The sequence below is a fragment of the Drosophila busckii genome, chromosome 3R (assembly GCF_011750605.1).
Source record: "Drosophila busckii strain San Diego stock center, stock number 13000-0081.31 chromosome 3R, ASM1175060v1, whole genome shotgun sequence".
Classification (NCBI taxonomy): domain Eukaryota; kingdom Metazoa; phylum Arthropoda; class Insecta; order Diptera; family Drosophilidae; genus Drosophila; species Drosophila busckii.
Genome location: NC_046607.1, coordinates 7,694,621 through 7,716,328, shown reverse-complemented (window position 1 = coordinate 7,716,328; position 21,708 = coordinate 7,694,621). Strand labels below are relative to the sequence as shown.

Genomic DNA, 21,708 nt, shown 5'->3' with positions numbered 1-21,708 from the left:
GTTTCTATTCAAATGTAACAATTCTTCACTTCCTTTTTTAAATCAGGGTTGTAAGAGAAGGAATCGATTGCTCAGCCTACTTCGATAAGTGCTTTGAAATGTAAGAACGTCAAAAAATAGCATCGTTATAATCGAGGTAGGCTATTGCTTTTAAAATTAAAGCAAGTAGAAGCGAATTCCAAAGTAAAATCAGTCAGATATATTGACACTTGCAGTATTATAAACTCTGCTCTGAAATTTGTGAAAAGTATAGTGCCATATATTTTATTTCACTGCAGTAAGTTGAATATTAATTGAATTCATTACAATTTAATATACCAATGGCGAATTTAAGTTTTATCAGCATGTCAGTTCAAGCATCTGAAGCATTGGGCATTAGCTTTCAAGGCAAAGCCGCCACGTGGGACAATGCGGAGCAAGTCAAGGATGTGCTGGATGCGCTCAATCGCGAGTCCAGGGTGCACTATCTGAATTTAGAGGGCAATACGTTGGGTGTGGAGGGGGCAAAGGCTATAGGCGAGGCACTTAAGCGGCATCCGGAGTTGCGCAAGGCGTTCTGGCAAAATTTATTTACGTGCCGTCTAAAGACTGAAACACCATTGGCACTAAAGCATCTTGGCGCGGGATTGATTGCAGCCAAAGCCAAACTAACAGTGCTGAATTTGAGTAATAACGCGCTGGGTCCGAATGGCATGTGCGGCTTGGAAGGCTTGCTGCGCTCTCCCGTCTGCTATTCGCTGCAGGAGCTTTATGTGAAAAACTGCGGCCTGGGCTCTGAGGGTGGCCGCATGCTGGCCAAGGCCATGCTGGATCTGCATGCTAATGCCAAAAAGGCGGGCACAGCGCTGCAGCTGCGTGTTTTTGCTGCCGGATGTAATCGCCTCGAGAATTTGGGTGCTACGGCTATATCAAAACTATTCCAGAGACTCCAAACGCTGGAGGAAATTTACATGCAACAGAATTCAATATATTACAAAGGAATTGCTGAGCTGGCCAAGGGCTTCAAACTGAATCGGCAACTACGTGTGCTCAACCTAAATGACAACACACTAACCTACAATGGTGCTAGCGCCATGGCCGCAGTCTTTGAGCATACGCCACATTTGCGTGTGCTTAACTTAGGTGATTGCATTATTAGATCAAACGGCGCTTATCTAATTAGTGAGGCCTTGGAGGAGCATCACGAACAGCTAGAAGTGCTCGATTTGAGCTTTAACGAAATCAACCATGAGGCTGGGCTAATGTTAGTGACGGCCGTAGTAAACAAATCCAATTTACGGCTGCTAAACTTGGATGGCAACAACTTTGGTTCGAAGGGCTGTGAGCTGATCATTGCCGAAATGAAAAAGACTGCAAATCCAACTGCACTGCAACCCTTTGAAGCGGATGATTCCGATGAGGCCATCGGCGATGATGAAAGCAGCAAAGAGGACGTCGATGATGCTGAACAGGAAAGCGGTGATTCTAGAGAATACGACACTTTGCTCGAGGTTGACGATTACATTGATGAACTTGCTGCTTCCCCTACGTTTCCTGCTTGTCACACTGAGGTGCGCTTCCAGACTATAAATTATTGTATAAATTATAAATTTAGTGTCAATTATCATAGAAAATAGAAGATACTATAGAAGAGTTTGACCAAGAGGAAGACTATAAAAAGTCTGCAGAGGAGGCTAATTATGTTACCAAGTGGAATTTCGACAGCTTGGTGCGTGCTCGGATTATATATTATATTTTATAAATTTACTGTAAATTATCTCAGGGCATATACGAGATCACAAGTGATGAATCTGACGAGACCATTGCCGATGCCAACGTGGACAAATCGGCTGAAGAGCTTGTCTTAAGTCTTGAGCCCTGCAGCTTGCAACAACAAGCTGCTTGCGACAACAAGCTGCATGAACTAATGGCTGTCATTGATGTAAGTTGCACATGCGAATAGCTTTAACAATCTTACATTCTGCTAATTATTTTTATAGCAATTTGATAATGACAATCACTTGCTCTTGCTTGTATTTACCACACTGAAGTGCGCTCATCATTCCAAGTCATCCAAGCCTGCTTTGGATTTGGCTGTCTCCTTGTACAAAGCTACATTTGAATATGCAATCAAAACCAAACAGGAGCAACGTGTGCTCGACTATGTGCTCAAGCAACTTTGTCTTCTACGCAGTGAAGAGCCTTTCAAATCGCCATATGATATGACAAATTGTCGCTATGCTCTGCGTGAGGCAATATCCCAAACTGATTTTGCTAATGATAATATAAAGAATACATTGAAAGCATTTATGGATCAACTTGCTGCTTAGCGTGACTTTGACAAGAAAATAAAATATATAATAAACTAATAATCAAATGGAATTTTACAAAATGAATTGACTTGATATCAAAATAATTTTTTAAGCATGCATTTGAGCGTAATTCAAATTTAGATAGGGAGAAAAATGAATGCATTCAAAAATATTTAAATGAAATATATTACATTTCTGCTCTACATTAACATAAATATTTACTTTTTTTATTCACAAAGTTAGAACAAATCTCTTTGCAGCAAAATATCGATTTATGAGTTTTGTCCTGTCTGATGTCGCTCTCTTGAGCAAAAAAGTAAGGGCTACAAAGCTATAATTACATTTAAATTATATTTAAACTTATATATTAATAAAACTAGTATATGTATATATAAAATACTTGGAATGTATTATATATTTAAAAACTGCAACCTTTAACCAAGGCATTAAACCAAATTATGAAAACTCTGCTTATTCGCTCCCGACTTTTCGTTCTACTGTTGGTTATGCCTTGGACCCTTCAGAAGAATAGTTTTTGGAGACTACGTTTTGGGTTAAATCATTTTATTCAACATATATCGTTGGGTTTAGGAAGTAAATAAAATATGTAATAAATACAATATGTAAATGTGGACATGAACACAATGTTGAAAGGGTTGGCAACAATATTTGAGCGTAGTAAATTATTAGTCTGCAGGATTAATAAAACTAGTAAGTGTATATATAAAATGCATGGAATGTACGTTCGTTGTAATTGCACAGCTAAGTTCTTAGCTTCGAGACCAAGACCGAGAGCGAACAGGAAGTTTATATTTTTGCATTCATATCTACGCAGATTTTCGAGTTGCGATTCTGCTTCTGGCTTATCTCAAGTACTTGGAACATCTCTTGCAGAGCTTCGCTAGTGCCGGTCCTGCGACGATTGCGGCGTAGTGTAACGCGTCCCGATTTGAATTCACGCACTATAGCGTCAAGACCTGCAAGAGTAAGTAATGCATATATAAGTAAGCATATCAAGTATAAGCTTGGCACACATCAAAAAACAATAGCGCTCAACCCGCGTGCGGTTAACTTGAATTAAATTAAGACTAGGGTTAAGAACTATAAGTTACCAATACCTTTAAGGCAGCTACAGTCGCGTCTTTAAGTGTTTTAAATTGTGAATTGCGTTAGGTGACAAATGTATATAAATCACGCTTGCCTGCCAAAGGGTGTGCACTAAGGCAGTTCAACGCATTCAACAACTGTCAGCGGCGACAAATGAAGTTGCTGACATTGCGTATACGCAATACTTACCCAATAAAGTCAATGAAACTCTACGGTTGCCTGTTGGTATGCGGTTTATATGTATGTGTGTGTGTGTGGTTGGCGCAATAAAACACGGAAATATAAAACGCACAAATACAAATAATAAGCCATAGCAGAGCGACAGCGAAAACAACAATGTGCTTGAAAGGTGGCATGCAGCCTCGCCTCGTAAAAATAATAAATGGCATCCGCCAGCCGCCGCCGCCTGCCCAAGCTTCATCGAATTTGATATGGCCTGAATTGGGTGTTGGGTAACATAAAGCCCAAAGCCCAGTAAGCTATGAGCTTGAAGCGTGTAAACGCTTGCCTCTGTGGCTTTAAAGTCAGGCTAAAGAGCGAGCAAAAAAGTGTGAGAGAGAGCGAGCAGTTATAGCCAAGGCAGTAGCTATAGTAATCCAGGAAGCCAGATAATGGCCTAGCTCTAGCTCTAGCCCAGGTACAGAAACAAGCAAAAATAAGAACTGAAATCAATGCAAGGTGTTTTCTTTTATTTTGAGCAGCATATGTAGCCCAGCTACAGCTACAGAGCTTAGACCTTTTTCAAAGTCAATTAATTTACACTAACCGAAATTGGTCTGCAGGCTGGAATAATGTTGAGAACAAAAGCCAAGCAGCAAGCCAAACGTGATGCTTGCAGCATAAGCATTGCCATGGTGAATTACACACACACACACACACACAGACACATACATATACACAACTACAGGTTGGCTTCGCCAGCAAGCGACAATATATTGTCAGCAGAAATTTCTACACAACAAGCGCTCGCTCGCTCGCTTCTCGCTTCATTTGCTTCATTTTCATTTCTTTTTTTCTGTGTTGCCACCGAGTGCGACGAAGCGAGCGACATACGAATACGAATAACAGGACATAATGCCGGAGAGCCTAGAGCTCTAAAGCTGCTGCTCGCTTGTCAGCCAGCTCAAACGCTTCATGTGCTTCAAGTGACGCGCGCGCGTTTTACATTTCACTCTGTGCTCGGCATACATATAGAAATATATATATATATATATATATATATATATAGATATATACGTGCATCGTGTGTTTCGGTTTCAGTTTTTGGGCTTCGGTCACAATATGCCTGCTGATTGATTTGAATGTGTGCTCGTTACGCATACGCCGTGTTATGTGCGCGCGCCAAAAAGAAAGCAAAATGTCGACAATGACAGCAGCAAGCGGAAACGGATGTGCTTATTGAGATATATAGCGTGAAAAGTGCGTGAGAGCGACCGTGTGTGTGTGTGTGTGTGCGTAAGTGAAAGTTGGCTAAAGAGTTCGTCATATTTCCGTTTGCACTTCAAATAAAAGCGTTGCCATAAAATATATAATTGGCTTAAGTCTGGCTGCCAAGCCAGATTTATGATATAAAATAATTGCCAAGCAAAAATGTTGCATATTTAAATCTAATTGGCACAAAGGCAGCAACAAAATAGCAAACATTTATTTTTTTTCGGTCGAGAGCTAACATTTTTGAATGCATATTTTACAAAAAGGTATTTTCTGCATTACTAAGGCTGCGCGTGGGTGCGTGTGTGTGTGTGTGGGCGCAACTAGTTGATTTCATTCACATGCTGTTTCTGTTTACATAGAAACTTATGCATACTCCCAGCCTGCCTGCCTGCCTGGAATTTGATTTGATTGCACACACACGCACACACACACAGACCGCATGCCAGGCCAATATAATATCTATACTATATATTTTTATATGCATGCATGTGTAATACTTTGCTAAAGCTTCATAAAAATATATTTTCTACACGCGCTATTTGTTGCAAGCGCCTCCTCAATGGAGGTTCCTAAAAATACTTTCAAACGTGAATTGCAGAATTGTCATGAGTAAATTCTATTGAATTGTGCGCTATGTAGTCCAAGTCGAGTTACATAAGCTGCTCGCATCATCCTGGCTCAAGCTGTAGTCCAAAAAATAATTTCAAGCAATTGTTTCAATGCAATAAAAGCGGAAATTAAACGCCAACGACGTCTCACAAGTGCAAAAGCTACCAACACACACACAGACACACACACAGCCACGCAGAAAGCAGCGTTCACATGGGTATACAAAATTTCATAGCTTTTACTCATTGATTTGCAAAAAAGATATTTAGCTGACGCTTACTTTTACTCTCTTTGGCTATAGCTCAGGCGTAAAGCCGACGCTAATTAAATTTTCATACACACGCACACACACACAAAGTTGTATATACATAGCCTGCTGTCGTCTGTAGACGCAAAGAGGCTTGTCATAAACTTAATTAAGAACTTGCCACTGTTGCAACAAGCTGCAAACAACAATGAGCCATGAAATGTGCAGCAAGTGAGGCAAGTGTGCGGCTTGCCCTGTCCTGAATGGTTTACCTGCAACACACACACACACACACACACACACACACACACACACAGACAATGGGCAACAGCAACAACAAACTCGCACAAAATCAATTATAATCGCAAATGGATGTGGTTGCTGTTGCTGCGGCAGCGGCTGTTGCCACTGCGGTTGCATTCAGCTTGACGGCGAATTGCTGCGAGCCTAACTGCAACAAGTTGCCGCAGAACAACAACAATTGCAATGACAGCGCTTGTCAACGCCTGATTGAAGGATTAGCCGCTGATGCGCCACCAATTGACAGTAAAGAAAAAACTTGCGCACTTGCTTTTCGCTTGATTAACTACGATATAATTCAAAAGCTGCTTCAATTTATGACTAAAGCGAATTCAAAATAAATTTCGATTATTGCGTAAAACAAATGAAGAAGGCAGCAGGAAATATAGAATATATATAAACTATAATAGAATATAATAATACAGCAGTGGTTATATTCTGTTTGCCTTGGGACACGGCTAAATGCTGTCCAGAGTCCAATTAGGAAATGGCTTTCAGTCTTTCATTCAAACTCGAGCATATTGAATACTACAACTTTCTGTTTAATTGAATTTCTGAATAATTCAAATTGCCGACCAAAAGATATTTCAACATATAAACAACATCAAGTTACATTTTTAAATTTTGAAATTCGTAGTGTGTCCTTACCCAGTCCTTACATTGTTGTTGTTGCTGTTGGCATAACAAGAAACGCAAATAGTAGTACTTATATAAAATTGCCAATAAAAAAGGCAAGGTGAGATTGTTCCAACAACAAAATCACAAGCACACACACACACACATATTTAGCATGCAGCGCTTGCCGCATTACGTATACGTATTATTTTGAGCGTCTTTAAGCACTTGAAGGACAAGCAACAGATTTGGTTTAAGTGTGCCGCTGTTATTGTTGCGCAATTGCCATTGGAGCATGCCACACACACACACATATATGTGTAACTTACATTCGCTTTAGAGCATTTCTTGCTTTGGCTTGACTGTTTGTCTGTCTGTCTGTCTGTTTAGTTGTTATGTTTAAGTCTAGAACATACCTGTTGCTGCCTGCGCCTCGACCTGTTGCTTGACATTATCGATAATCTTATCGCTGGTGTTTTTATGTAAATTATGTTTGGCTATATGCTGACTAAAGCTGCCATCCTCCGCCCAAGCAGCTGGCGCTGTATGCAACAGTTTTTCAGGCATGGGTGGAGGCGGAGGCGGCGGCGGCGCTGGGGCGGCAGCCGCTTCAGTCTTTGTTGCTGGTTGCTTCTCGTGCTGATAGTGCGACAATTGCTCCTCAGCGACTTCAGCGCGTGTCAGCGCCTGACGCAGCTGCTCCTCGAGTATTTCCAACTTAAGTTGTAATTTTTTTAGTTCATCGTTAGTAGTTTTGGCAATAGCCGCATCCATAAGACTTTGCTACAAGAATACGGGGGCAGGGCGGGTACATGGAGCACAGGGTACGAAAATTAGTAGAACAAACATTAGTTTTCAAAACGCCAATGCAAAGTTAGATAAGCGATAGAACAATAGCAAGATAGAGCAATAGCAGTAAAAGCGTGAGGAGAGAGCAGCAAGCAGCGTATTGCGCTTACGTTTTCTTTATGCTTGGATGGTAATTTAACTCTGTGCAGTGCCCAGCACCAAAAGGCTTGAGGGGAGTTGGCATACTCCATGCATTTTATATAGTAGTAAATTATAAGTGTAACTGATACTAGTTGCTCTTGAAGATGCTCGAGAGCGGCTTGAAGATGTCAAACACACTGCGTGTTTGCTTTTGTTTTTTAAGAATAGTTGAGGAATATAGTTAGAAGATAATTTGTGAAGAGTAATTGTTAAAACTTGTTGGTTTACCATTTCAACAATGCGCTCGTTATGCTCGCGTGCTTGTTGTTGCACCTGGTCCTTAATCTCATCGAAATCCACCTGCGACTGCAGCGCTGTGGGCGATGGTGTTGCCTCTGATTGTCCATCGGGCAAATCACGCATAGCTCGGGCAGTTAGCTCTTCATTGCGTTGCTTTAGCTTGATCAATGCGGCTTCCATTCTAAAAAAGAGAATTTGATAAATAAAACTGAAAGTGCGCATAGCTTAACAATATAAAATTACGTATACGTACTGCTATATTTTACAAAAAAGAAAAGGCACATTCTAGCTCATTAAGTAGTTAAACATATTCTTGATCAGCAATATAAGCTGAGTCGATTGTAAACAAAACAGAAAGCTGGGAAATCTTAAGTACAAGAAACAAATATTCTTAGATCGATCGAGTTTCATTTAGTTGCCTGTGATGCATAATTTATATTAACTCTTAACGCGTCATAAAACGTTGCTTGAATGTTACCAAAGACGCATATCCGATCGATAAAGACTAAAACTTATCTATGCTAAATTTAAGCTCTGTACTCTTTAACAAATATTGAAGTAAATCGTTGGTTTGATTGGCAGAAAGAAAGGAAGTGCGTCGAAGCTGTCCCTAGCTCTTATAGTCTCTTGTATGTTGCTCATAATGATGGATAATCATATAAATTAAATGCAGTTGCTGAATTGCATATGGCTTAAGCTTACTTCTGACTGGTCTCCACGCTTTCCTTCATGTTCTCTGTAAGCAGCTTGGCCACTTTGGTTAGATTGCCATTCTCTGTGCGCAGAGTTTCATTTTCCTCCTCCAACAAATGTTGCTAAAGAGCAGAAATTAATTGAAATTGTACTCAGGCAATGGCTCCATCAAACTTACATGCTCCACAAGCTCAGCTATTTTCTCATTGGCCTCATACAATTGCAGCTCCACAGCATTGGTGGTTTGCTTGAGCGCTTGGAACTCGGCCACTAGACTCTCGACCAGGCTGCTGGTAATGACCATGCCGCCTGCAGTGCCTTCAACATCAACTAGACTGTCCAGCTCCTGGCTAGCAGTAGCGTTGACGCTGTGAGCGCTATCGACGCTGCCTTGTTGCAGAATCTTGAAGAGATTACGCTTAAGCTCCGCAGTTGCAATGAGCGTGTTGCTGCCGCTCGAGTTGTTGTCCTGCTGCTTGGCACGCAAGTTCTCCAACTCGCTGCTGAGGCTGTAAGTGCAGCAAAGAAAGTTAAAGACTGCTGCTTTTGTTTATAGTAAAGTTTAGCTTACTTTTGTATTTGATCTACTTTCATTTTGTGCAATTTGTCTAGAGCGTTGCGTTCGTTTAGCATTTTATTGAATTTGGTTGTTAGCTCCTTAATATTGACTTCAAAGCTAAGCTGCCGCTGCTGCAGCGCCTCCAGTTCAGCACAGAGTTTGTCATGTTGAGCATGTTGCTCCTCTTGGTTGCTTTTATCTGCAAATAAAGCAAAGCTAAAGTCATGACTTGACTTGAACGCAAAGCAAACTTACGTGATTCGATTTCCAGCTTCAACGCCTTGTTCTCCTCCTTGAGCGCTATGTTATCCTCCAGCAGCGTGAACATATCATGCTCCGGATCCTGCTCATTGTAGTCGGGCTCACGCACGCGACTGCGACTGCGTGTCTTGGCCTCCTGCGTGCGAAACTTGGCCACCGGTATGCGTCCACGTCGCTCCATGTTCAATCAATGCGCTAAATATAAAAGTGTGAGACTGATGGTTAAAACTGTTGCTTAGCTTGTTTAGTTGTTGGTCGCTTACGTGCCACAAGCTTTAGCCTAAACCACTTAAGCTAGGATAAATGCTAAATGCTGCCATCACCATGAGATTTGCTTGTGAATTTGTGAGTCTGTGTATATGAATATGAAGCTGCAAGTGTGTGTGTGTGTGTGTGTTAGATGCATGCGTCCTTGCTTTATGCCCAAGATTAAAACGCTTTGCATTTTGTTTTGTTTTCTTGATTTGTTTGTTTTTTTTTTTATATAATTTTATTGCTATTATTTGTTATTTATAATTATGCTTTCATTTTTCACTGTTTTTGCCCACAACTCTTTGCTTACTCTTGGGGGCAAATATTATTATTACTTTGTTGTTGTTAAATATTTTTACTCTTTTGTTTTGTTTTTTTTTTTTTTTTGTGTCGGTGCTTCCGCTAAAAATGCTAACAGTTTAATTTGAAGCAGCTTAGTTTTTGCTTATCATACATCTTAAGAAGTTTTCTCATTTTAGTTAATTTGTTTAAATTTACGCTGAATTTGGCTAAACATTTCAAATGCTTGCAAAGAATGCTACGAAGGCCTGATTGACTCAGAAGAAATCTCTTTTAGCTTGGCTTTTAAACTATTTGCTTTTTAGGGCAGAAGCGCAGTGACAATTCCTTAACTTATACACTTTGTTTACATTCATATATATTCTTGCTTTTCTTTTTGTTTGTTTTTGCTATATAATTTAGTATAACTGCCATCAACTTTATGTCTTGTCACTTGCAGTGCACAAAACAGAAAACAAAAAGGGTTTAAAAAACTAAAAAATTAAAAGAAAAAGTAAACAAAATTATAATATAAGGATTTTAACTATTTAAATATAACTACATTTTGGAAATTCTGTTTTTGCATTCTTATAAAAATAACTAATTCAATGCGGCTTAGAGCTCCATGTTTTTGCTTTTCATTGTTTTCGATTTTTTTTCTTTATGGTTTTGCATATAAATATATATGTTTTAATTTTTTTTGTTTTGTTACTTTTATATATATATACCTTTTGTTTTAAATTAAAGTTTATGTATTTTGTTTCTTTCAAATTATGGCTAACTTCTCTTTTATTTTGTGTTTAATTTTATCTTTGGATAATTTTTATATCATGCATTGTGTACTCTCGTATACTAAATACAAACATACTTTACATGTCTTTTGTTTTTGCTTCATTAAATATTATACATAATTTAATTTAATATTAGATAGTTTTGTTTTTTTGTGTACACATAAAATATATTGAGTCTAAGCCTCGAAATCAATTGGTTAAGGAAAATAAATGTTAGTGTTTGCTTTTGGTTTTTGAGCCTTTTTGCATCGAAATCACAAATTCGTAATACATAGAAGGATTGGGTTTTTGAGATTGGGGTGAGGGGGTGTGAATTTATAAAGCTTTTGTACTAAAAGGTAATCAAAAATCATTTAATTGAGAATGCTTAATTATGCAGTTAATTGCTAATTTTGACTTGTATATTTCTTTTGTAAGGAAACGCGTTGAATAGAAATACTGAAATTTTCAATTGAAAATAAAAAAGAAATCAAAATAAATAGAAATTATAGTTTCTATAGATTACACATGCTTATGTAAACTGTCTTAAAGTTAAACATTTTTTTTTTAGATTTTTTTTTGTTTTAGATTTTTATATTAAACATATATACACGCTTGTATATATCTCGAGTGCGAGATTCCAGTTTTTTCGCTTTTTGTATTTTTTATTCTTTTTATAATTGTTTTATGTTGTGTGTGATTTTTTATAGTTTTGCAGAAGTTTATATAATATAATATTATACTGGGGTTGTTGTTGTTGTCATATATGTTGTTGTTGCTGTTATTATGTGTAGGGTATATATACGACCGCGCGTGATGTAAAATTATAGCGCCCAAGCTGGCGCTGTCAATGTTTTCAATGTATATGAAATACATGAGTGTGTTTAACAAATTTGCTTCTTCGTTGTTGCTATGCTGGTTTTTATAATTGTTGCTGTTGTTGTTGTGGTTGTTGTCTCTCGTCTCTCGTTTCACATGTCCGCAATGCAGGAGCGCAGCTTGTCCATAAAGGGACGCGCCTGCTTTGCGGACTGCTTGAGTTCGCGCTGCAGCCACTTGTCAAAAGAATCCCGCGATATGACTTCACAATCGTAGAGCACGCCCAGCGCGCTGCAAATGGTGTCGCCAGCGGCAAGTTCATCCTCCAGCTCGACGCTGAAATGCTGCTGCAGCGAGTCCACAATCTCCTCAATGCAGGCCACCTCATGCGCCTCCTGTGCGTCCAGGCAGAGTCTCAAAAGCGGCGTGCACTGACGCCTAAAGCTCTCCACATTAAGCTGCAAGTCCTGTTTGTTGTTGCTGCTGCTGCTGCTGCTGTTGCCGCTGCTGCTTCTGTTATTGTTGTTGTTGCTAGTGAGCGCGAAGTCGCAGCAAAGAAATTTAGTAAGCTGACGCAAGAAAACGACATTAATATGCACATTGGTGTTGATATAGTCGATGGCTGCATCGCTGGACAAGCTCAGCAGATAACTAATGCGCTCCATATGTTCGCCAACGCTGCGGCTGATCTTGGGACGTTGCGCGCAGGCGGCGCCTGTGTTAAAGTCCAGAAACTGAAAGCTATTCATGCGTATAAAGTCCTGAAACTTGCGTGCATCACTCCAGAAGAGCTGGCCAGCGTCCAGCTTGTTGTCCACATGCCACAGCTTGCGCGCATAGCCAGCACCGAATTCCTGCACAAAGTAGTTGACAAAAGCGCGCACAAAACGCTCCGTGAATTGCTCATCCTCCAGCCAGCGGCGCTGCCACACATCGAGCAGCTCCAGCGCGCCTGCATGCATAATGGGCCCCAGGAACTCAAACACATATGTCCAGCCATTGGGCACGTCCACCAGCAGATCGGGAAACTCCTCGCCAAAGCGTGCGTAAGCCTGAGCAAACAAAGCGCGATCGAACGCCTGCTGCGCCATCAAATAGGCAAAGACATGCGCGCAGGCCAAGCGCTGCTGACGCTTCACATTGGCGCGATGCACATAGTCCATGAGCACATAGTGCAGCACAGCTGCGGCTTGCTGCTGCTGCTTGTTCAGCGTATGGCGCCAGATGGCCAGCACCTCTGGTTGCCAGTCGCGTGTGCTTAGCACCTCCTCAACCAGCTTGGTGACAAGCTCTTGGCATTGCTTTGCATTCAAGGTGGGCTCGGAGGCAACAGTTTCATTGTTGCTGCTGTTGTTGTTAATATTGCTCGATTTGCTTAACAGCTGTGTGGCAATATTAGGCGCTTGTTGCTGCTGCTGCTGTTGTTGCTGTTGCTGCTGCTGCTGCTGTTGATAGGGCAAATAGTTGCCGCCCGATGGACGCTTGAGCAAACTCAATGTGGCTGTGGGTGCGCTGGCAGCGCTGACAGGACGATTGCTAGCATTGCGCCATTGATAATGCGATGAGTTGCCCAGCTTGGCTTGGCTGGCATCGTCATTGTTGCTGCTGCTAAAGCGCAGCTTGTTGGGATCAATGCTAAGCGACTGATTGTCCTGCTGCTGTCCCTTGTTCTTGTTCTGCATATAATAATTATTATCATGCCCATGGTGATGCTTATGCTGATGCTGTTGCTGCTGTTGTCCATACTGTTGATAGTGCGGCTGTGACTGCTGCTGCTGCCCGCCACGTTGCGACTGCTGTTGCTGCTGTGATTTGTTATCCTCATGCTTGTTGCCGTGACGCTGCTGGCGATGACTGCTCTGCTGCTGCTGCGTTGTTGTTGTTGTGTTGCCTGCTGTTATGGGCTGATCCCAGTTGCGTGCACGCAAGTCGAGCACATCCTGCATCATGAAGCGCACACGACTGCTAATCTTTATGTGGTCACGCTGGCGCGTCGAGCGCGTGCGCTGTATTATGTCCTGAATGCGTCGAAAGATCTTCTCAATGCGCACACCGCTGTGATACTGCTCGGGCGGTGCCATCTCCAGCAGATGACCCACTGTCGTCAGCAGCTTGCACATGTACTCGATTTTCTCCTCGCAGCCATGCTCCAGCAGTGACTCGATGCAGTGCAGCACGCGATCGCTGGTCAGTGACTGCAGCTTAAAGAGCTCGCCTATGAAACGCACTGTGCCCCAGGCGCGTCGCCTAAACTGATACTCCAAGTCTTCCATCTCGGCGCGCAGTTCCGTTTTCTTCGCTGCATCGGTGCAGGCGTTCATGCGCTCCTGAGTGGGCTGCAGCTTCTTGGCCTTGGCATTGGCATCATTCACATTCGATTCGAACTCGTGCTGTATACGTGTGATTAGCGAGCTGGTGAAGAGTGACTTGTTCTCCGCTTTGATCTCATGGAACAGGACTTTGCAGAAGCGCGCATAAGTGGGCGCAAAGTTTGGCTCGCTTATGGTTTTCTCGAAGATTAACAGCATGACCTAAAGGAGAAAGTATTGTTAGCATTTAATGAAAACTAAAACTGCAACTACTTGCATTTGTCATTTTGGCTTGTGTGTCCATTTTGATGCTGGACATTTCCTTTAGCAGCACATCGAAATTATCTGGCGTCAGTTTGTTGAGTATGCCGCGCACTTTCTTCAGCACGCCCTCGATGTCGTCGTCGGGATCCGCGTCTGTGGAGCTGCTCATCATCGACATGCGGCGCAGCGTCTCTGGCTGCCATGCATTCTCGCATTCCGATAGCTTAATCTCCTCCTTCAGCGACAGCTGCACGCGTATGATGTCCATGTGGCGCTGATTGGCGCCACCAGCAGCACCACCAGCATTGCTGCCAGCGTTGCCGCCCATTTGCTCATGATGTTTCTTGTTGCCCAAGTGTCCATGCTGACCACGTCCACGCTTGTTGCCAAAGTCCGCATCATGCATATGCTGATACTGCTGTCCATGCGTCTGGTAGCCATGATGATGCGACTGTTGCTGCTGCTGCTGCTGCGACGAGCCTGACGACGACGATTGGCGCGAGACAAACAGTTGGGCGATGCAGTCGCCCTTTTGGCACGGCACTAGCGGCGGTTTGCATGAATCGCTTAGCTTCGCCAGCTCACGCAGCTCCTCTATGTTGTATCTAATCAGCTTGCCAACGGTATGGGTCAGCATAAAGTTGGCCTTGGCGTTCAATTTGCTTTTAGCTGTATTCTGATGCACAGGTGATAGTTTTTTGCTGCTGGGCAACTCTAATTGCTCCATCGGCTGCGCCGCTGGCGGTGCGCAGTCTACGCTGTCGACAACGGCAACTGCAGCGCTTGGCGCTTGGTCAGCCACCACCACGTCAGCTGTGGAACTGCTCCAAGTGGAACTGCATATGAAACTAGCAGCAGTGGTAATTGGTGCTGGCTCCTCTGTAAAGTCACCAAACTTCAGCTCGGCCACGGCGCTCTCCGTCAATTGCGTTTCGCTCGCTTTGGACAGCACGCTGCCATTGAGCGAGTCCTCATCGCCGCAAACGGAGCTGCTGCTGTTGAGAAATTCTAACTGCGGTTCTTGTGCTTCTTGACTTGACTCTTGCCCTTGGTTCTGCTGCAAGAATTTGGTCATTATATCCACATTGGCCAAGTGCGGTTCCTCAGCTAAAAGTATGCATAGAGTTTGAGTTAGTTTGTGTTTGCTACTGTTAATGTTGCTGCACTTACTGCTGCTGTTTAAGCTGCGCTGCTGCTGCTGCTTATCCCTTGGCTTGTCTCTTAGGTTAGAACTTAAGCTAGAATTATTACTAGTTGCACTAAGTTTATCAGTCGTCGTAGTTGTTGTAATTTGAGTTATTGTTGTCGTAGTCAGCAATGTAATGCAATCAGCTGTGTCTTTGCTGCTGCTTTTGGCATTGCTGTTGACGCTTGCAGTTGTTGCTGCCACTGCTGCTGATGTTACTGTCGTTGCTGCTGCTGTTGATGGGATTGATTTTTGTTTCTTTTTCTCTTGCTCCTTGCGCTTTTGTGCCTTGCGTGAATTCTTCTTGTTCGCTGTCACAGCGACTGCAACTGCTGCTGCTGCTGCTGCAGTTACTATCGTTGCCGTCGACGCTGTGGGAGCTACAGCTGTTGCTGCTGCTTTTGCTGCGGGCTTAACTGCCGCCTTGGACTGATGTGTGGGCGTTGAAGCAGCCGAAGAAGAGCTGGAGGGCAAGCGCTGCGCCTTTGTAGGACTCTGTGGCAGCGACTCTGGTTTGCTGCTGCTGGCGCTCATAACTTTAGTCGATGGATTGCTGCTGACAGCAGTGGATATGGCCGTTACAGCAACCGCTGTAGCCTCGGCCACAGCATTGGCTATTGAAGTGGGCGTGGCGGTGCCTGTAACAAATATTTTGATCAATAGTTTACTTGAAATATTTCAATTGTTGAACTTACTTTGCTTATTGGCTGATTTGGGACGCTTCCTGCTTTGCTGTGGCTCCTTGAACAGCACGGGCGCAGTCTCAGTGGGGGTCACAGTTGAGCTGCTCTCAGCATTGGTTAGCTCTTCAATTTGCACCTCTAAATTGTCACTAGGCAGTTGCTCTGCGGCATTGTCCACTACAATGTGTATCGAATAATTGAATTAGTTGTTGTTAGGCATTAAAAATATAATATTTATCTCCGCTTAGTAGACTAATAACTAAAACTTTCTTTCTTTCTGAACAAGTGTGAAACACAATAAAATTTTATAAAATAAAGTAAACTAAAATTCGATTTTCAAAATTAGGTCCTAATGTGCTCAGCTCTAATACATAACTGAGATTTTGACAGCTTGAAGTTATCATAAGGCTATGCAGTTTTTTTTATATGAAATGGAAATATATTCTAATAGTTTTGGCTTTGAAGGAAACGTACTTATTTGAAATTCTTTCATCTTTTCCATTAGTTTTACTCTTAGAAAATGATCTAGACACTATGCAATTTAAAAAAAACTATTGCAAAATATATATTTTCTTAATAATGAATCATACGATTTAAATTTATTTGCAGATAGATAAGATTTAAATAGATTAGATTGCAGTTTTCAAGAAATATTCCTACGCAGAATCAAGAAATTGATTCACAATACATTTTTGAAAAAGGGAAAACCCCGTTAAAATTATTTGTTATAAGAGCGAAAGCATATTATAAGCAGGGAAAGCCCCCGATAGAAATATTTCTTATATATACATAAATTGGTTATATGATTATATCACGGTACGGTACGGGCTGTAAAGATTTATTTTTGGACCGGATGAGGCCCTTGTCTATCTCTAGCTTAGACGTATCTTTTACTATTAAGGAGTTGTATATACTTAACAATAACTCACCAGCATTGTATTGCCAAAAGCTGAGACGCTCGTCAGGATTGCCCGAGTGTGCTAGGATGCCCTTGACAATGACGCTCACTTTGTCCTCGTCGGAGAGCGTAGCTGACTTGGGTGCTGATTCCACAGCAGCGGGCTCTGCTTCGCTTTCAGCGTCAACGTCAGCGTCAGCATTTGATGTCTCTGTAGTCTTTGGTGTTGGTGATTCCGATTGCGATTCCGATTGTGTTGGCGATTGCGACTGCGCTGCCTTGTCTGTTTGCATTTGATGATCGACCATGACATTGGTTGTATCAGACTTGTCCGACTGATAGTGCGAGAGGCTGCTGGCGCTGCTTGTAACCGAGTTGAGCGTGCAGCTAGAGTCGCGCTTGATGAACACCGACGAGCTGGGATCCATTACATTCTCCTTGGTATCGGGATGTATGATGGGTATGGCGTGCCTGCGCTCCTTCACTTTATCAACCCCGCCTATCTGCTGTGCGGCAGTCAGCGAGGTGGACGAAAAGGCGCCAGCCACGCCAGACACGGCGCCAACGGTTACGCCGCCGCCGCCGACCACGCCCACGTTCATACCCACCGGGGTGGAGCTAGTGCTCTGCAGATGCGGCGCATATGTGTGCAGACCCGTCGACCCAGCCGGTGGCGGTGCAGTTAGCGCAGCAGCCGCCATCAGTGGCGTTGCTGTCAAGTTGTGCGGCGGCGGTCCAAGCGGAATGCTCGAGCAGAACGTTGGCTGCATGTGAAACGTTGCTGTGCCGTTCAAGGCGCTGCCGCGTGGATTCATAATGGGCGTCACTGCAGCGGTGGGCGTAGTGTTCATCGGCGCAGGACGCGCTGCCAGTGTGGCGTAAAAGTTTTGTTGCTGAGGTGGCGTGGAACGTTGGCCAGCACGCCGATGATTGGCGTTGCCGCCACCAACGACAGCTGTCGAATTGTTGTTGCTGTTATTGGTGAGCTGAGCCTGCGACGGCATCGTATGGTAGTAGATAGTGGGCGGCTGGGCTGCTCCGCCTGCAGCCTGCTGCTGCACTGCAGCAGTTAGTTGTTGTTGCTTTTGCTGCTGTTGCGACGGCGGCGGCCCAGTCGTATAGAAGCCGGGAGCGGGCGCGCCAGCAGCGCCGTTCGTTGCAAACGCCACTGACGGCGCTCCAATGAGCTGACCCGGATGGCTGAAGGGCAAGTAGGTTGTCGAGATGTATGTGGTGCCGGCAGCGGCGCCATTTGCAGCGGCATTAGTGCTGGCAATCAGTCCGGCTGATTGCGCAAAGTGTGGCGGCAACGTCGAGTTGCTGAGCGCGCGCACCAGGCTGGTGTTGCTGCTGGAGGGCGTGAGCACACCGTTGGCATGAGCATGGGCATGAATGGGTCCATGTGCATGCCCGTGATGGTTGTGCGCCAAGCCGTGAGCAGCATGCCCCAGCGAGCTGTTGCTGGCGGCGCCACTCAATTGCAGAGCGGCGCCGCCACTGCTGCTGCCATTGCTGCTGCTACTTGATGTGTGTTGTTGTTGCTGCTGCTGCTGTTGTTGCTGCTGCTGCTGTTGGGCGTGATTGGCGGCTGCGGCGGCTGCTGCTGCAGCGGCAGCTGCGGCGTACGGCAGCTGCTGTGGCTGCTGGCTCGGATAATAAATTATTGACGGTTGCGGTATATGATGCTGCTGCTGAAGCTGTTGCAGTTGCTGCTGCTGATGTTGCTGCTGTTGGTGTTGTATTTGTTGCTGCTGCTGCTGTTGTTGTTGGTGCTGCAGCTGTTGCTGTTGCGGTAGGGGGTGGTGTTGTTGCTGTTGTTGTTGTTGATGATGGTGTAGACTGGCGAGATTCGCGACAGCGGCGGCCTGCTGAGCCACAAACACGTGCGTCGCCTGTTGCTGCTGCTGCTGTTGTTGTTGCTGCTGCTGTTGATCCTGCAACTGTGCTACGTTACGCGACTGCTGGTGATGCTGATGATGCGATGACGTTTGATGATGATGCTGGGCCTGATGATTGTGGTTCTGTTGGTGCTGTTGTCGATTTCCCTTCCCACCCCCTCCCGTTGGCAGGAACATAGGACTACCTTGGCAGGATCTAAACACACACACACACACGCATATGAGCACACGCACGCACACACACGCACAGCGAAATGTTCAGTGTTCAGTTATGAGAGCGATTGAGCGAATGCGAGAGATTGAAAGAGAGAGAGAGAGAGACACGCGCGAATGTGTGGAGGCGATCCACAAGAACGAAATGTAAAAACAAAATTCAATTGTTAGTAAGATGGAAAATGAGAGCCATTAAGATTGAAAAGCCAACAAACATGGAAACAATGAGTGCATGCAAAGTGTGGAATACGATAAATCAAGCAACTTAAATACACAAATAATAACTATATAAATATAACTTAAGCATAGATAATTTTCAGTGTGTGTGTAAGCGAGGATCAAGCACAATCAAAAATCTATCTAGAGATTAGTATATTAATTTTTTTTTAGCTCAACTGAGTTGCTTAGCAAAGTCTTTGTTTTGTTTTCAACAATTGTGTTGGCGAAAAAACACTTGTATATTTAAATATAGAGTGTGAAGAGAGAGAGCGAACATAGTACTCTAGGTTAATTGAGCTCATAAATCGGCATGATGTCACGTTTGGGGCGTGTGAAAATAACAGCATTATAGTATGTCTTAGTTATCGCCAAAGTTTATCAATATTAGTATTAACAAAACGATGATGCCAGTGACACACAACAGGTGCCAGTGCTTAGTCAACCACTTGATACAAAAAAAAAGAATGAGTATGAGAAAATTCAAGTCACTTATGGCGTGGGACCTGAGCATCTTTTTGTGCGTGGGTGGGGGCACAGAAACCTGTTGTTGTTATTATTATGATTGTTGAAGACTTACTGCAAGTCAAGACTGTTTGCTACTCAAAAAGAAAGAAGCAAATAGCGTACAAAAGCAAATCCAACAAAGAACTCTTTGTTTGTAAACAAAAACCAGTTGTGCGTGGGTGCAAGCGAGACTCCAATTGGATTGGAATTTTGCAGCTAAAGCAATACTATGCTACAGTTATAGATATAGTTAGTTAAGGCATGCTGGGTTTGGATGCGATGAAGGAAATGAAACTTACCGCTTCCGGAGCTTCTGCTACGGCTACGTTTCCTCTTTCACACGCTCACTATTGGGGTGGACTGTTGTTGTTGTTGTTGTCGCCTATTCCTTAGAACGTTGCTGAGATTCCCACTGCTCCCTCTCTTTGAAGCGGGAGCGAAAGATAAACAAACGCACACACAAATAATATTGCAACGCGTCTTTATTTCGTATGATACTCGTTAATCCTCCGTCGTGAGGAATTAAAAAAGTTTTTTCTTCAGTAAGTCAAACTTTGTCTTTGTCGTTTTGTTAGTTTTTAATTTTGCAAGTTACCGTTGTGGCGACTCGAGCTCTCAGGTAGCGAAAATTGATTTGTTTTCTTCTTTTCTCTTTGTTACGTTATTGTGCCCGGTTCCGTTTTTGGCAATATTTTGGAATTTTTTTTTCGCATTCACATGTATTATTTACATCGACGACGTTTAAGTAGACGAACAAAGAGGCACGTACATAGATACGTTCAAAATGTAGAAAGTACTGCTAAAATTTCACGGTAATTTTCTCTATAATTAAAAGAAAAAAATAAACGTTTGCTTCAATTTTGCATGTACAATTTGGTCAATTCTAAGAATTGTTAAGCAAAGCCTGCTAAATTTTTCAGTCAGAGCATTGTGTATTTCATTTGAGCTATTTGTTTTTTTTTTTTTTTGTACGGCCTGTTCTACAATTTTCTCTGTCGAGGCGTTGGTTGTTGTTTTTGTACTTGCGTTTGTACTTACCAGCCGCCACACACAAGTAGACAATCCACATCACAAAATTAAGAATACGAAAGAATTTGTTCCACGTGGAACACGATTCTTGAAAAGTCGCACCTTATCTTTACATTAGTTCATTGTTTGTTTTGTTTGCAGTTTTATATGAATTGTATTCGTTTTTACAAGTAATTTTGTTAATTAAATCGCTTTGGAAAACAGTAGACTTGCAAGTTGCAATGCATTGAGCCACTATCGATAAATTGGCTACAGTTGCCAACTGGTGGTATTTCTCTTTCGACGCCCTGGCGACATTGAAATTATCAAGTATTATCGACTCTAACAGCGTGCGAGTAGGGCACCACTACAAATATTGATATGTATGAGCGAGAGGCATACAATCAGAAATTAAAAGTGTGACCGCAATAATTCAATTTTCGCATGTTAAAAGTAATACTGCACTCTGTTAACTTTAACATTACAGTGCTCAGTTTTCTGTGTACGCTTGTGCTGTTATATGCATCCCGCTCTTACTCATGAATTTCTATTGCTGCTTGTATGATATATTTTCTTATGGTGGCTGATATGTGCCAGTTTGAATTGTGAATATTTATGTATATTAACTGGAGCGCCAGCTAGCGGCATTCGTATTACTAGCCCTAGAATAGCAAAATTTCGTTTCTAATTTCATTTAATTTGTATTTGTAGGCCAACATTTTCGCTGGTATCATCTAACAAAAGCCTCTCACTCTCGTCATATTGCTGCACTGCGCGCACGCTTTACTCTACAGTGGTTCCAGTATCAAACAAACATGCTATCAAATAAAAAGTCTTGCCGTTATTTTTTGTCTTTTTGAAATTCGTTAAGTCTGAGACCAAAGCTTGTTCCTGACGCGCGCGTTTCACGAGCCGGCGGCGTTCACAGCGCTTTTTTCCGTTTCATTTTATTCCACCACACATTTGGCGTTAACTAAATATTTATGCAAACGAAAATAACCAAATCAAAATAGTAATTAAAATAAAATTTTTTTCAATTGAAAATCGAATCAAATTTAAT

General features: G+C 42.8%; 3 protein-coding genes across 6 annotated transcripts; 1 reads left to right on the top strand and 2 right to left on the bottom strand.

Annotated features, from left to right (window-relative positions):
* Positions 1–182: 182 nt before the first annotated feature.
* On the top strand, positions 183–2,323 carry LOC108602177 (ran GTPase-activating protein). Of its 2 annotated transcripts, XM_017990215.1 has the most exons (5): positions 183–277; positions 335–1,550; positions 1,610–1,708; positions 1,763–1,921; positions 1,980–2,323. In XM_017990215.1, exons 2-5 carry the CDS (start codon positions 345–347, stop codon positions 2,307–2,309), a joined length of 1,794 nt encoding a protein of 597 aa, XP_017845704.1. In that variant the 5' UTR covers positions 183–277; positions 335–344; the 3' UTR covers positions 2,310–2,323. The 2 variants fall into 2 exon arrangements, with proteins under 2 accessions (XP_017845704.1, XP_017845703.1); XM_017990214.1 differs by lacking the exon at positions 183–277 and having other exon boundaries at positions 321–1,550.
* A 531-nt stretch (positions 2,324–2,854) lies between these two features.
* On the bottom strand, positions 2,855–20,885 carry LOC108603182 (shootin-1). Of its 3 annotated transcripts, none has more exons than XM_017991740.2 (9): positions 20,679–20,885; positions 19,940–20,462; positions 9,341–9,541; positions 9,098–9,284; positions 8,705–9,035; positions 8,536–8,648; positions 7,822–8,014; positions 7,020–7,386; positions 2,855–3,268 (listed from the first exon to the last, which is right to left on the bottom strand). In XM_017991740.2, exons 3-9 carry the CDS (start codon positions 9,525–9,527, stop codon positions 3,099–3,101), a joined length of 1,548 nt encoding a protein of 515 aa, XP_017847229.1. In that variant the 5' UTR covers positions 9,528–9,541; positions 19,940–20,462; positions 20,679–20,885; the 3' UTR covers positions 2,855–3,098. The 3 variants fall into 3 exon arrangements, 2 of the variants coding, with proteins under 2 accessions (XP_017847229.1, XP_017847231.1); XR_001915286.1 differs by lacking the exon at positions 7,020–7,386 and adding an exon at positions 7,563–7,741 and having other exon boundaries at positions 3,184–3,268; positions 20,679–20,883; XM_017991742.1 differs by lacking the exon at positions 7,020–7,386 and having other exon boundaries at positions 3,158–3,268; positions 20,679–20,883.
* On the bottom strand, positions 11,369–17,810 carry LOC108601570 (eukaryotic translation initiation factor 4G). The gene is made up of 5 exons (XM_033293892.1): positions 16,838–17,810; positions 15,921–16,112; positions 15,210–15,863; positions 14,053–15,146; positions 11,369–13,997 (listed from the first exon to the last, which is right to left on the bottom strand). The coding sequence occupies exons 1-5, from the start codon at positions 17,808–17,810 to the stop codon at positions 11,619–11,621; spliced, it is 5,292 nt and encodes a 1,763-aa protein (XP_033149783.1). The 3' UTR covers positions 11,369–11,618.
* Positions 20,886–21,708: the final 823 nt, after the last annotated feature.